General features: G+C 46.3%; 1 protein-coding gene across 3 annotated transcripts in view; it reads left to right on the top strand.

The window, feature by feature from the left end:
- The first annotated feature begins 1,665 nt into the window (after positions 1–1,665).
- Bend7 (BEN domain containing 7) overlaps positions 1,666–15,720 on the top strand; it is an 83,719-nt gene continuing 69,664 nt past the window's right edge. For 2 of the 3 annotated variants that reach the window (XM_050150511.1, XM_050150512.1), the window contains exons 1-2: positions 1,666–1,879; positions 4,099–4,182. In XM_050150511.1, the coding sequence (XP_050006468.1) occupies positions 1,819–1,879; positions 4,099–4,182 (145 nt within the window). In that variant the 5' untranslated portion in view covers positions 1,666–1,818. The remainder of the gene's footprint in view (positions 1,880–4,098; positions 4,183–15,720) is intronic. The other variant, XM_050150513.1, reaches the window with a different exon arrangement.

The raw sequence follows: 15,720 nt of genomic DNA on the forward strand, positions 1-15,720 counted from the left end.
AAAGGGGGGGGGGCTGGGGAAAGAACCAAGTGATATAAGTGGCTAAGTCGTTATTATAGTATTATCTTTACCACCTCTTAGAATTCTAAAGAGATCTAAGAACTTCACCAAATACAATTTTATTTCTCCCATACACTTTTCAGCCTCTATAATCTCAAAGGATGTAGGGGGGGGGGGGAAGGCAAGCATCTCTTAGAGGGATTTGATTTATTGAACTGAATGAGCCATAGGTCTCCACCCCAGGCCAGCGAGGTGTGACCAGCTTGCCCATCTTTTGCTCCACACCTGTCTCCACATCCAGGTGGGCTGCTGACCACCCGTTCTTTGGTTCTTATGTCTGCACTGGTTGTCTCCCACATTACTCTTCCCTGGCAGCTGTGCTGCTCTTAATGCTTTTGAATGGCTGTCTCGTTTGAGAGCGACTCACCTCATTCATTAAGACTCCCGCCCCCACCCCCACCCCCCTCTTTTCCTCTCTACTCTTTAGAGCAACCTGACCTTACCAGGCTGGAGAAGCAGCCCATCCCTTTATCCCCTTTGTACTTTGGTCTAGAAACCGTAGATTTGCAGGCAGTACTTTTTCAGCATGTCAGATCATGTTCCCGTACTACCTTTCCCAGGTGATGTAAAAATCTTTTCTATTCCCGCTTAAAACATGTTGTAAGAAATGGCGCCTACAGTGAGTGTACTCTTAGCTCCTCTAAGAATATTACATAAAACTACTAACGGCCATCTGTGAATGTCAATTACACTGGTATTTCTGCGGCAAGTGACAGAGTCCCCTACACCTGCTATGATCACTGTTTCCTTCAGAGCCTGCACCCCCTTGTATTCCTCACCCCTGGTACTCCACTCTCCTCCCCTAAACCCCATTCCAAGCAGACCCCTTGCATGGAACTTCCTCCTACAGCCCCCAGGATGGGGCGTAAAGAATTGAACTTCACTCTTTCCCATAGTCTTCTCAGCGGCACATTCTCAAATCTCTTCCCGCTTGCTGAACACGGATGGGTAAGTTCTTCACCCCCTGCTAAAAGTTGTCTAAAATCCGTGTCTGGCCCTGGCACAGCCCGTCTCTCAGACAGAGCCAGGGTTGGCCACCGAGGAGCCGCGATCCCTGGCTTATTTCTAAAAGCAAGCTCGCCTCCCGGAGCGGCGGAGGGAGGCCCCGCAGAGAGCAGTGTCCGCCCGGGGGCAGCTCCGTGGGCCCTGGCCGCCACGGACGCTGCGCCGCGGCCTCCGTTCCTCGTAGGGGCGCGGCGCGGCCGAGGCCAGCGGTGGCAGCGGCCCCCGGGGGATGGCGGCGGCCGGGCTCCGCCAGCAGGTGGCCCCGGGGTCCCGGCGGCGCCGCCCCCTCCGCCAGCGCGGCCCCTCCTCCCGCGGGGGCGGTCAGCGCCCCGGCCGCCGCTCCGCACCCGCCGCCGCCGCCCTCCTTCGGCTCGCCGCGTCCCCCGGGCCGCGTCCGCAGGCTGAGCCCAGGCGGGCCGCGGCGAGCACCCCGCAGCTCCGCGCCCCCGCCCGGCCCCGCTCCCGGCGGAAAGTTGGGCTGCGGCGGGCGGCGTTCGGGAAAGAGCCAGGCGGCATGAGGGGGCACCGAAGGGGCGCCTAAGACACCGGGAAGGCGGCGCCGCGTGAGGGGACAACTTCGCCCCGGAGCCCGCGCCCGCAGCCCCCGGCCGGGCTCGCGGTGCTTCCTCCCGTCCCTCGGCCTCCCCCGCCGATCGAGACGCGGACCTTGGTCCCGGCGGCTCCGCGGCGGTGACACGAGCCCGCCTCAGCCGCCGCCTCAGTCTCCTGCCGCGCCTTCACCTTGCCCGCACCATGGAGTTCTCCGAGAGGAAAAGAAGCAGGAAATCCCAGAGCTTCAAACTGGTGAGCCGAGGTAAGCGGCCGGCCCGGGGACAGCGGCGGGAAGCCGGCGCCGCGCTCTCCGCGCTCTCGGCCCCGCGCGCCCCGGCCGCCCGCGGGCTTCACGCCGGGGGCGCGCCCGCCACGACCCCCTCGTCGCCGCCCGAACCCGGGGGCCCCGCCGGCCGCACACGCCCTGCCGCGGGGAAAGTTGTGCCTGAGGGGACCCACGGGGTGTTATTGAAGGTAAACAAGTCGGAGGGCACGTCAGGAAATTAGCAAACAATGACACCGGGGAGCCGAGCCCGCTCGGGGGTGCCGCCGCCGCGGCCGCCGCTCGGCTGGGGTGGCTGATGGTTTGCCTGGCCGGCAGGCCGAGCTTATACCGGGATTTGTTTTTGTTTTCCTTTTTTTTTCCACCCACCCCGCAAAGAGAAGGAGGGGGAGAGAAAGATGATCATTGTTCTTTTTAAGAAGAAGCAGCTCATTAGGGATCCAAGCTCAAAACAGAAATTGTTGTCATACGGCATCTTTTCTAGGTGTTTTAAGACTAGATAGTATACTAGTCAGACAAGAGTCATTACAAGAAAGAAAGAAAGAAAAAATCCAGCTAGGTCCTGCCGACTAACAGGTGTACAGCACACTCTTTATGCTTTTATTTTGTCTAGGGAGGAGAAAGTTGAATAGTGTCTCCACCGGGTTCTGTTACTTACTCTAACCTTCTTCCTGATTTGAGTCTTTAAATAAAAATGATGGCAACTCCAAGATAAGGAATACACTTGTCAAAATGTCGTGTGTGCCTCAATGTATAAAAGGGGTGACCCCGGTCCCCACGGTAATGGCACAGGTCCTAATACTTAGTTTCAACTCACCCTCTGTAGGTATCTTTGAGGTCAAAACCAAATCACTGAACCTGTCCACTTTTCCTGGGTGGTTTTTTATCTAGCACTGGCATCAGAGTAGAGAGGCACGTGATTATTCCAAGGGCCTGCAGAAGTCACGTGCAAGCAGATGGACATTGGAGGGTGATTTCAAGCCGGCAAGTTTTCCAGACTCAGCTAAGCTGAAAGGAGGACTCTGTAAAACCCACTTCTCGTCAGTCTGGAAATGGTTTAATTATAGACATTTTGAGGATCTGCTCCTCTGTGTTTCCCCTAATTTAGTTTTGTGCTGTTTAATGATCGAGGCCTGAAATTAGTGTGTGTATTCAAAATATTTGGCTCCTCTTTCTTGGTACACCCCACCCCACCAACAAGGCCGTTGATTACTCCGGTTTTTGTACTTTGTAAATCTTTGGCCCGTTTGATACAATCAGTGTGCTCCATTCAGGACTGGAGGCTGCTTTCTTATTTATGACCTCAAGCGACTTACTACTTACTCGATCTTAAAAGAGAAGGTAGTTTTGCCATATTGTCCCGTGCCATCTAAGGCAAACAACAAACAAACCCACCCAAAGCTTGGATTGTTGATGAAAACAGACATCTATTTTCACACCAGAGTGGTCCTGCTTCATAAAGAACTTCATTGCCAAAGTGCTGTAGCTTCCACAGGAGGTCCTAAGAGGTATTTGAAAATTGGATGGATATAGTTCTTCCTTTTTTCATTTTCTTCTTTCTCTTTAATGACGTCTGATTCTGCTGTGCAGGTGCTTTTCAATTTTTTTTTTTTTTGCAAGATAAACTATTGCATGTTCAATAAAGAGCAGTGGTTGAATACTAAAGATTCATTTATGTGAAAGGTAAGAATCTTGCTTCTCAGTATACTTTTTTTTGAAATAACACATCAGTATCTTTTTTTTTTTTTTAATGTGCTTACTTTTAAGCTGAGATTCTTTGAGTAACCTAAGTCAAGAGACAGTTCTGAGGCTCACTACTATTGATATGCTCATGAAAATGGGTTGTGGAAATACATTTGGGAAACTCCCCTGGCCTGAGGTTCAGCAAGATTGTTCTTTTTCTTACAAATATATTTGCTCTCTCAAAGAAAAGAAACCTGGTAATTGCTATCTGAGGGCAAACTTGACTGTGAAAACTCTAACCATGCATAGCTGTTGTGTAAAGTCAGAGTGATCTTTCAAGTTTGTGTACTTCACAGTGAGCAAAGTTTGAGTGGTTCCCGTTGACCACAGTCTCTGCGAGAGTGCTTGAAATTGTACCTATGAATTATACATACAGAGAACGGGAGTCTTTAACTGCTTATTCTTACTTCTTGAAGCCATTGGAATTCTAATTTTCGGTTGTTTTCTTGTGCCAGATTATCACCATGAGGTGTATAAGATCTCAGAATTCAGCCACGATGTTAATGGGGAGACCAAAGAGACACAACCCATTTTTTTAGGTAGGTTCCTATGTCAATTAATTTCCCAGCAAAACAGCGTGGCTTGGCCATTTGCAGCTTCAGGGGCAGGGTAGGGGGAGAGATGGTGTAAGAACGGGAAATGTCTACCGCTGCTTAATGTATGACATTCTTTTCAAGACCTTTTATTTTACAGATTGCCAATATATCCCTTATTAACATTGCTAAAAGTTGTAATTTCAGACATAAATGTTTATTAGTGTCTACACACAGTGCTAATTATCACTCAGTCACGGAGCCAGATGCTGACTGCGCAGTTTTGTCGCCCGTGCTCACCCCATTTCCATTGCATATTCGCTGGCATGCTTCACTGGCAAGAGTTTGTGTAATTGGGGTATTACATCTTTGACATCTGGATAACAGAAATTCAATTTCCAGGAAGCTGCTATTTGTTTGGTTTTGCTTCTGCCTTGGGTGGGATAGAGGATTAATGTGCTGTCTTATTATAATGTCCCTTCACCTCTATGGCCTGGTTGCTAATCCTGGCATGACAAAATTAAATTAAATCTTTAGTCAGAAAGCGTAAGGAGGATAAAAGTGTGATTGTCCGCCTAACCACCTCCTCGTAATGCCAGTTGCTACCGAGCAGCGTTTTGTTTCCTGGCTGCGTCCTTCTCACTGACATCTGTGGTCAGAGAGAAGAGGCCTTTCACCCGCTGCCATCCTTCCTGGTTTGCCTACCTCAGGGGCAGACAGAGCAAAGGCAGCATCCTCCAACCCTTCTGACAAGTGCTGGAGCCTGTTTGCCAGGTGTAGTGTGGGCATAAAGTACATGCATGAAGAATCTTGCCTGTCAGTTGGTATCTGCAGCCTTTGTGCCCCAAATCAAACTGTCCAGGATGCTCCTCTCAAAGTGCTAACCAGGCACAGTATGGGGTAAACAGTGACATTTGGCTTCAACTTTGCCCCTCCTGGACTGTACAACCCCAGGTAGTAGTAAGTTGAGAGCCAGGTGCTGCATAGCCAGGAAGCAGACAATGTGAGGAAGCCAGTGTACGAGGGCTTGAGAGCAAGGACCAGAACTACCCAGTGACTGGGGATGGGTATACTTGTGGCTGAATTGCTGCGTAGACCCAGATTGACACTTTTTTTCTGATGGAAACATTTTAACGTCTGGAGAGTGTAGTGTGTTTTCTCTCTGTTTTGGTCTAAGGAAGAGAAAGGGAGCAGAGGTGCAAAGGGCCAGGCAGAAGTCACACGTAGAAAGGTGAAATCCGGGAACATGAGCAGTTCCCACCATAAGGATCATCATAGTAAGGCAGAATATTCCCAAGGCCAGCACCACCCCTGTTGACTGTTATGAGCACTGAACACCAAAATCAAGAGAGACGCTGTAGCCCAGAAAGAGACGTGTCTCCTTTTGGGCTCTCTTCAGAGCACTAACCTAGGTCCGATGAGTCCTTTAAGGACCACTCGAGAAAATGAATTTGCCTTCTGCTAGAAATTTTACATTTCTCATGTAAGTGGAACACCATGTTCTGGATTTAGTTCTTGTGCGGCAAAGGCCTCCGGTAAACCCATTCCTATTAGTGGCTTGAAGAATAGTGGTGATGCTAGATAGTAATCAAATTGTGAGGCTGGAAGAACAATGAAGAAGAGTGGGGTGGGATCCAGTAAGATGCAAGCTCTTGGACAGGGAAAATGTTCTTTCTTCCTTATCTCAACTGAAGCTAAAAGAATACCGTTAAAGAACCAGGCGTGGAGTGGGGCTCATCTTGAAGATGGTTTGTAGAAGGCCTTTGACAGCAAGAGCTTAGAGATGAGTAAGTACCTCTTCTGGGGAAGATCAGATAGGGTTCCCAAAAACCCCCCAGGTCAGTTAAGAAGTACAGATGATTTGGAAACGTGATTTCTAGAGCAAGAAAAGGCTCCAGATAACATCTGAAATTAAGGATTTTGTTGTTCTTCTTAAAACGTAGATTTATATGGCTTATCTCATAAACTGCTGTAACCTGTTCCTAATATCACCTAGGGTGTGGATCTAGGAGAGTCTGATACTTAAGTACTTGGGAACTAACTGTATACCTGTAGAGAGAACTAGTGCACAGCTCCCAATTGACATAGGGCTTTCTGTATTCAGACACGTGCGTTCTCTGTAACACTCTGTATCTAAAGATTTAAATATGTGTCTCAGGGGACTAGAGAGTACCCCTAGAGTTTGGCAGTGCTTCCCACATCAAATCTATTTCTTTGGAGTATTTTTAGGCAGCTAACTAATGTAATATATCCAGCGTGGTAAAGGAGCTCCCTAGAATGATGGCTTGTGTGAGTGCTTTGGGAATTACTCACGTGTTTTTGATTTGATTAAGGGTTATAAGAGGTAACTTTACCCTGTGGACTTTGACTTTCTGAAGGCAGCTCTATGAAACTGCAGTGAAGATCTGAGCACTGTTTGAAGGAAAACAACTTATTTAACCAACTCAACAAGTGTTTCTGTGAGGAAATACTGTGAGCTGAGCCCCTTTCCTGGAATGTGAGTGGGATCAGAAATGAATAGGACAGGGGCCCTGCTCTGTGGACTGATGTCTTTTGGGGGGAATGTAGGGATGAGACCGTTCTGGAAGCAGTGATGTGCACTACGCAGCCATCACAACAGTGGATGTTTGAGTGGAGCGCGAAAGTTCTCGTCCACCCCTGACAGCACATCTGTAACCACGTCACCATCCTCATTTTTGGCAAACACTCCACTGCCAGTCTCTCTCTTCCTGAACAGTAATCAAACAGCAGTTGGAAAGGAACAGAGAAAAGGATCAAGGTTGAAGGGTAGGGTGGGGAGCTAGACCTTGAACTACAGAGATTTGCATAAGCAGAAGATTCCTGGTGGGAAGGGTGGTACTGGCCAGCACAGAGTGATAAGCATCTTTACGGTTGGACCTTAAGTGAGTGTTGCGCTTTAGTTTGGAGAGTGTTTTCTGTTATCTGAGAATGATCAGGGCAGTTGTTCGTCCCGTAATGATGGGAGTAAAGCTCAGAGTGACAGGAAGACCACTAGTGGCAGAACCTGACTTCCTCTCTGCCAAATCAAGGATTATTGAGGCTTCTGCTGGTAAGAAGACACTTTTTAATGAGACAGTTTATTCTTTGTAACAGTGATACATAAATTAAGTGAAGTCCCTTTTATACTTTAGATTTTCATTTACTCTTGTGGTATGGCAATCTACGGCATATTTTTTCAGGTGTCCCATTACTTCATTCATTTAGTAAATATTTCTTGAGCTCTAAATGCATTTGTGCCAACCCTGTTCGTGTTGTTCTTTTTCATATTTCATTTAATAACCTAGGTTTCAGCAGATGAAGTACATGGTTCAGTAGTGATGCTGTTTGATTGGTGTCCAGATCTCTGATTTGTAATCTCTTTCTTAGTGAGAACTGCTGTGACTGTGGCTCCAGAAGCTCCTAAGAAAACACAGAATTCCACACACCTCTTCAAGCTAGGAATTCAGTCCTTGACCACAGTGAAGTGCTCCTCTCTGGGACAGCCACTTGAGTAGCCTGGGTCCCACCTCAAAAAGTACTGCCTGGGGCCACCCCAAAAGGAAAGAGCCTTTGGTGGTTCATCATATAGCATGCCAAGAATGGATGTAACCGTGGGGTCAAAGGAATCAAGAAAACAGAAAAAGGCAGAACCCTTAAATGCTAGCATTTGGAATCTAAAATGCTTTGCTTCTCCCTCTCAGTCTCTGAAGCTGCCCCTTTTTCACATGAGTGCTTCTCTTCCTTGACGGTACAGTGAAGGGGCATCTCTGTCTGCTAGGAATATGGCCGATGTAGGTACCACTTAGCAAAAGCCAGATGCAGTATAATGCTAAGAACTTCCTATGTTATTCCATTCACTGTCCTGATAAAAGTACTGTCATTCCTATTCCTAGGAGAATCTGAGAGTTTACAGAGTTGCTCGGTAGGAGGACTAGACTGTAAACCATTATGTCTCCCCTCAAATCCTGCCCTGGACCACATGGTATGCTTATTCAGATGCGCTCCCCTGCAGGGGCCCCCAGCTTGTACTGCTGACAGAAGGAAAGCAGAGCTGCTCCAAGAAGGGTGACGGAGACCCAGAGAACCTCACATGCTCTATTATCCTGCGTCTCTAGCTTGGAGTGCTGTGGTCATTGTTAAGTAAACCTGGAACCCCATGTTTCCTAAGATTGCAATCAGTAGCAAAATGTGATTATACTTTAGGCTCCCCAAAAGACTTAAGAAGCACTTGCAACCTGCTTTGCTGTTAGAAAGTCACCTGTGTATATTAGCTATATTGCAGCTTCAGATGCTGACTTGGTCATTCTTAAGATGCTGCTGGCTACCTAGAGCTGGGGGGCATTTGTAGTTAGTCTCATCTCACTGCTTTCACTAATCACGTAATTACTACCAACACTAGACTAGGAAATAGACCTTGGTCTTCCTCCTGTTTTTTTTTTACAAATGAGAGGCTTATCTCATAGATAAAAGTGACTTGCATTAAGCTGTACTGTAGTTAGCAGTTGGTCTTATTTAAAATCAGGTCTCTTGACACTTGCTCTGAGGTCTTTTTTGCCTCTACTCCTTTCTTCACTCCTCCACTTTGCTCTTGTGAGCTGTTCTGACAGAGTAACTCTTCTCTGCAGGGACTGTAGACTCCAGTTTGTTTCTTATAACTGAGCATTCAGCATCCATAGACCAGTCCTGCCAGCATCTCCCTGCCTCCAAATGCCTGCTCCCCAGCAAGTGGGACTTCTGCAGATGAAGATGGGCACTCAAAATATGAGGTCTTTTGTTGTTAAGAGTTGGAGGAGCTCAGGAACCACTGAGGAAGAGAGGGTTGTTGTCTCCTGTGTGCTCGGCACTTTCAGGCTGTCCTGTTTGAACTCACACTGCTTCTGAGAAGACGTTTCCCTTTGCAGATGAGAGAAGAGGGTCTGTAGAAGTGTTTACTCACCCCGAGTTATGGAGCCAGTAACGAGCTTGCTTTGACTGTGGTCTGGCCAGATTCTTTCTGCTTCGTGGAGAGAGCATGGCTCATCCTCCTCATCGTCCTGCTCATTGTCTTCCTAGCTTACGTTTCCATTCTTCTCTTCTGTCTTACTCTCACTGAATAAAATGTTCTATGTCGAACTGGCCTCTTCTCATAGCCCCTGAAACTCCTTAGATTCTTGTCTCTGTCTTCTCACCATGGCTGCTTCTGCAGTCTTCACTCTCCTCTACCATGCCTCCTAACGACATCCTATCTGTCCTGATGGTGTTTAAAGTTCAGTTCCAATATTGCCTTGGCCACAAGCCTTTTCAATTTATAGTACAGCAGGTACTATAGGTTCAGAAAACTTCAGTTCGTTCTCTGGGTTAGCAGTCAGTGGCACCTTGAGGGGCTGAAGAGATGGCTCAGGGTTTAAGAGCACGGGCTGCTCTTGCAGAGGACCCAGCACCCACGACTCTCATGGCCATCTGTAACTCCAGTTCCAGGGATCTGACCTCCTCTTCTGGCTCCCACAGATGCTGCATTGCTGTGGTGCATAGATATACATGCAGGCAAAACACCCACACACATTTTAAAAATAAAATTAAACAATTAATGGCATCTTGAATAATGCTCTTGAGGAATTTTCTTTATCTCCTGTGATGGAATAATAGTGCCTGCCAAGCTGCTTCATCAGATTCTTCTTCAGCGTATGGAGTCCTAAATCACATCCTTTCGAACTGGAAGGCACTGTGCTCTTAATTCATATTATTCCCTTTCCCTAGCTACTTCCAAATCCAAAGTGTTTTTCTTTTGAATGGTTTACTACTGAAGATCAACATCAATCAGTCCTTCCCAGTACTTTCTGGGCCGTAGTGGCGTGCGGCTTTATGCAGAGCAGGTGGATCTCTTGAGTTCAAGGCTAGTCTGGCCTACAAAGGGAGTTCCAGGACAGTCAGCACTGCCGTGGAGAAACTCTGTCTTGGCAAAACAAAACAAAACAAACAAACAAACAGAAAAACCCAGTACTTTCCATGTACTGCCTCATCTTTATTTTTGTGCCTGGCTTTATTGTGGTCTAAGAAACAGAGCAGATCCTTCCCCAGCCCTGTTTTTAACAGTTGTCACATCAAACTGTTGGTCTGTTTCCACTGCCTCTCCTAATCTGTCCTGATGTCACTTGTCTAGTCCTAGAGGCAAGCGTGGCCTGGATTCCTCTTCGGATCCTCAGAAGCCCTCAGTATAGTGCTTACCTGGGAAGTCTTGGGACTCTCATTTAATAATATGTGGATGTTTCAGACACTGTTACATCATACTGAAGAAGAATGATCTTAAAATGCACTACTCTATTGCAACTTTTGCATCAGCTGATAAACCAAACTTCAGTGTTTCACAGAACCTCTTTGAAGAAGTGCTTGTATTCTACCAGGCTATCTTAGTTACTCTCTGTTGCTGTGATAAACACCATAACCAAGGCAACTCATAAAAAAGAAAATATTTAGCTGGGAGATGGTGACCCACGCTTTTAATCTCAACACTTGGGAGGCATAGGCAGGCAGATCTCTAAATTCAAGGCTATTTTGGTCTACATAGTAAGTTCCAGGGCAGCCACAGCTACACAGAGAAACCCTGTCTTGAAAAACAAGCAAACAAAAAGAGAAAGTACTTAATCGGGGACTTGCTATGGTTTCAGAGGGTTGGTCCATGGTCTTCATGGACGGGAAGCATAGTGGCAGGCAGGTATGACACTGGAGCGGTAATTGAGAGCTTACATCCTGACCCTCAGTCAGCTCTTCCTGGCTTGAAACCTCCAGAGTGGCACCTCCTCCAACAAGGCCACAGCCCTTAATGCTTCCTACACAGTCCACCAATCGGGAACCAAACATCCAAACATATGAGCCTATGGGTGACCACTACCATTCAAACCACCACACATGTTAAAGCTAAAATTTGGGTTTTCTGATGGTCTGTGAGATACAGTTTGTAATATCTTCTTTTTAAAGGTCCAGAAAAGTTCAAACAGGAGAGAAGCTTGAAAGTAAAAGCCAGTATCATGTTGAAAACTGAAATTGAAATGCTTGTGTTGACCTTTGCCATGACACTGGAATCATTTTATAGAGGCAAAGTGCCCTAGATAATACTTACCCATTAATACCGCGTCTAACTCGGTCTAGTTCTCAGAGTCTACACTGAGCAGATTTTTACTCAAAGAAAATAAAGCCATACATTGTACAATCCCAGCAATAAGCCTATCAGCCGTTACCTTTCTGGGGGAAGACAGGCCATGAGCACAGCTACTCAAGGGGTAGCCCTACGAGGGACAGGTGAGGCCGACATCGCCTGCACCCACCCTTGAGGACCCACACGGGGCAGCGTCTGTCCTGAGGAAGGTCGCAGTTCTCGTGTAGGCTCGGTGTCTGGGTGAGAAGTGGAAATGTCACATTACTCCTCCTTCCCCGGTTGGGAGTCAGTCATTACAAAATGTCCTTGAAGGGGAGAGCACAAGACACACTGACAGTCTCTCCTTCCCACTTCCCATGGCAGTCTGCTTAGACAAAAAAAAGTATTATGAGCTTCTATAAGAAAAGGAAAGATTCTGGAGCATTATATTTTGCATCTTAAAGTTAAAAATAGACCTAGGACGTTGATACAGGAAACCTGTTATTCTTGTAAGTAACAGATTATTGGAGAGAAAACAACCTCGAAAGGGATCCAGTAGCAGCAGCAGCAGCAGCAGCAGCAGCAGCGGGGAGACCGCCTGGGCATGCCGGAAGCCCAACCATGGAGTAGCTGGTCCAGGAGACAGCTTTAGTTTCCTTCTAGTATCCCACGCACCTTGGCTTGCTACCCTGCCTGACATTGGCCTTCATTTAATGCCTTCTTGTGAAGGCCAACACTCCTTTGCACTGCACGGCCGCCCTCACGAACTGTGTCTCCTTCCCGTTTATTCTCAGCCCCACACTCAGCAGGACCAGCCACTTTTCACTCCTACAAGAGGCCTTCTTCCTCAGACTGAAGGCCGTGCACTTTGTCACCACTCCTTGCCACCCATCTTCCTCTCTCACTGGTTCTCTCTGCCATTCCTGAAGCTGCCTCTGCCCTGCAGCATTCCTGAGACCCCTATTAAAGTAGAAACATTGGTAGTTTATCCATGGACCTCTCCTGCTACATCATAGACTAAGGGTCAGCTCTGCCCAGAACATCAACGGCTGTTTGGTGAATGAAGGAAAAAAAAAAAAAAAAAAAAAGAATCTGATTTTAAACTTGGCTTGAAGTGAAACCTCCAATTTAAAACTTTGTTACTCAACTCTTTGACCTCTTAAAAGTTCTTATCCTGGTGATACATTTAGTAACTAACTGGACCTCTCATTTCGCAAGTAAAATATGTCAATCCCAACAATGGGATGTTTAGTTTTAATTGTGTATATTTCCTATTTCACTAGGTTAATAAGAGCCCCCCCCCCCATTCTTGTCCTATCTCTCTGAAACAGGATGCTGTTTGTGACCCTGTGTGTTAGCCGCCTTCTACCTCCATGGCTTTAGATACTCACACCACTTGGGGAGGTGCCCCTGAAATATTGCAGTGCATATTCCTGAGCTATCCACCGCTGGTCTCAGTCTGGAGCGACCTCTTCCACCCTCTGTGTGGTTTTCCTTTATTTATCATTCCAGGTTCATCTTACGTCTCTTTAAGGGCAAGACTTCAGATTTTAAATGCTTACTGTTTTCCTATTGCAGGACAAATACAAATTTGGTACAGGACAAACTCTTAATAAACCATTGTTGTTGGTTTGTTTGTTTTTCGAGACAGGGTTACTCTGTGTAGCTTTGACTGTCCTGGAACTCGCTCTGTAGACCAGGCTAGCCTCAAACTCACAGAGATTCGCCTGCCTTTGCCTCCCAAGTGCTGGGATTAAAGGCGTGTGCCACCACCACCAGCTTTAACAACCATTCTTGAGTGAAGGAGTACCACATTGAAGCATGCTAACTGTAACTTCCTACCAATTGTCAGCTAATCTGCGTGAGACAGCACATTGAGCAGAGACAGTTTCTTGCCTAGGAATGTCCCCTGCAGTAGTGCAGGAGGTCTTCATTCCATCCGTAACATGTTGGCAGCATAAATACACATACATGTCAGTAGATCCTATCCACATGTTATAACAGTCAAACGTGCCTCCTACATATGTGACCTACAGCGTAGTCCTTAGCAGGCCATGTTGTGGGATACTCTTTTGTGCACAATTTAGCTTTGAACTGAAACAATAAAATAAGAAAGGAAAAAAAAAACCCTACAGTTGTGCAGCACTAGGCAGGTCTGTTGTTGTGTGGCAGTCATAGGACTTAGTTACAAAGCTAGGATGCTCCAACTCTGGTCTGATCCAGTCTCGTTGTCCACCGTTTCCTATGCGCTGTCTTGGTGGAAACCTTGTGGTGGGGCACAGCACTACCCTGTTCCCATCAGCCAACTGAGCACTCTTGCCTTGGATGTTTGTCTTATCCTTCTCTGTCTGTCTGTCTCACAAATGAGAGGCTGTGATGAGCAGAGAGAGACGGAAGGCACATTCTGTTGATGGTCAGGTTACCGTGCCTCCTTTCTGTACAAAGGACGGCTTATTACATGTGTACTTGACAATGTACTTAAAATCACTGCAAAGTTGAGACAGATTTTCTTCCCTATTCCAGACAATCAGTATCCTTGTAAATAAGAATCTATAAAATTGTTCTCTGAGTATTACATTTTTTTTCCAAGCATGCACAAGTATGCTGTGTTATTTGAGTTCCAAGGGTTTTATAATGTTTTTTACTTGGAAATCAAATTTTATATCTGAAAGGTTAATGGAGAAAACTAATTATGCTATCTGGTAACCAAATGTGTGATGAGACATTTGTCTCTGTAATTAACAGCAAGGAACTTTTATGGTTTCATAAAATCGAGTGCTCCACGGAGTATGCTGTGAGCATTTGTTTGGACGAGGTGTCCAAAGCAGAGATGTTTATGGATGATATAAAGTTGAACTGAAATGGAATGCAGGTGTCTGCGCATCTTACAGCGTTTCTCATTGTTGAAGCGGAAGCCAGAAGATTAATAACTTTACTTTGTCATGATAAAATAAGTAATGTGTTCTTGGAACAGTGGTACGGTACATAAGTTACTCAGTAATTCCAAGAATTTATTCTGTTCCAGGAATAATATCCTTAACAATTTATTTTTACAGAAAAAGTGGATGCAACATAATAGACTATGAAGTTGCGTATGTGGTTAATGGAATTGTATCTCAAACATGACTTCACGCCTACATATAAGATGTACAGAATCCCACAAAAATGCAAGGTTAAGATACAACTAAAAAGTACAGAGTCAGAGGAGGCAGAACTTAAGGTTCTTCCATTAACACTAACTCATTCTCATCGCACATATATAATTTTTTCGATTACAGCCAGACTTTAATGGGTACCTTCGTATGCATTGCATGAACCATGGCTGGGGAGCTGCTGCCGTGGAACACAGCTTTAGGGTCTCTCCACAAGTTCAGTGTTCTTCCTTTGAATGCTCCTCTGGAAGGCAGAGCCTGGTGCTGGGACACAGCAGCCATGTGTGCCCTCTCTTGACCCCACTCACCCTGGGTTACTTTGGCCATTCTTCATTTGTCAAGTAGAGGGATCTTTTTCTGACATCTTCCACCTTGGATGGATCTATTTCTTCACTAGGGGGATCTATTTCCTTCTGTAAAACAAGAAAAGCTTCCTTCTGTAAGACAAGATTGGGCAGAGGTACCCAGTGGTCCTGCTTGTCATCCGTGCTTGCTCGACAGGAAGGAGACGTTCTTTCAACGATGCCACACCTGCCAGCTTACTTCTTTTTTTTTTTTTTTTCAATTAAAAAAAATTTTTTTATCTATTTTCTGGGCGTTGATATTTTGCCCTGGGTGTTGGGTCCCCTAGAACTGGAATTACAGACAGTTGTGAGCTACCATGTAGGTGCTGAGAATTGAACCTGTGTCCTCTGAAAGAGCAGCCAGTGTTAATTCTTAACCGCTGAGGATCTGTCCAGCCCCTGGCAGTTTACTTCTTATAGATCAGTTTTTAAAAGCTTTCCTTAACTGAATCTTCCTAACATATCTGTTAATATAATTTATTTTGTATTCATTTCGTGGCTGTCTATTGAACCGCCACTAATACCAGGCTAAGAGATGTTTCACCCATTGGGTTGAGATGAGGGCACTGTGGGTACTCAGAGCAGCAGAGACCCCGGGGTACTCAGAAACATGGCCCTTTTGGAAGGGGCCTTTTCTTTCCATTTAGCTGTTTAAGCGATTCCGGCGTGTGCAAACCAGTGGGGCTCTGTGTCTGTGTTTATTTCTCGTGTCTTTCCTTGCACTCTTGTCCTTCTGTGTGTTTATTTTGTCCCGCTCTGATGTGTTAGTTATGTTTTATCTTATATTTTATCCGAGGGGCTGAGCGTTCAGAGAGATCATGGCATAGTAGGAACAGAAACATGAAGGAGCTTCAGATCTGCTGGAAGGCCTTCATTTTATACATAAAGCGGTGGGCCTGCTGGCTGGCTGTGACAGTTACTAACTAATTAGATTCTG

Source organism: Alexandromys fortis, unplaced genomic scaffold, assembly GCF_014885135.2.
Source record: "Alexandromys fortis isolate MF-2015 unplaced genomic scaffold, M_Fortis_MF-2015_v1.1 scaffold_69, whole genome shotgun sequence".
NCBI classification, from domain to species: domain Eukaryota; kingdom Metazoa; phylum Chordata; class Mammalia; order Rodentia; family Cricetidae; genus Alexandromys; species Alexandromys fortis.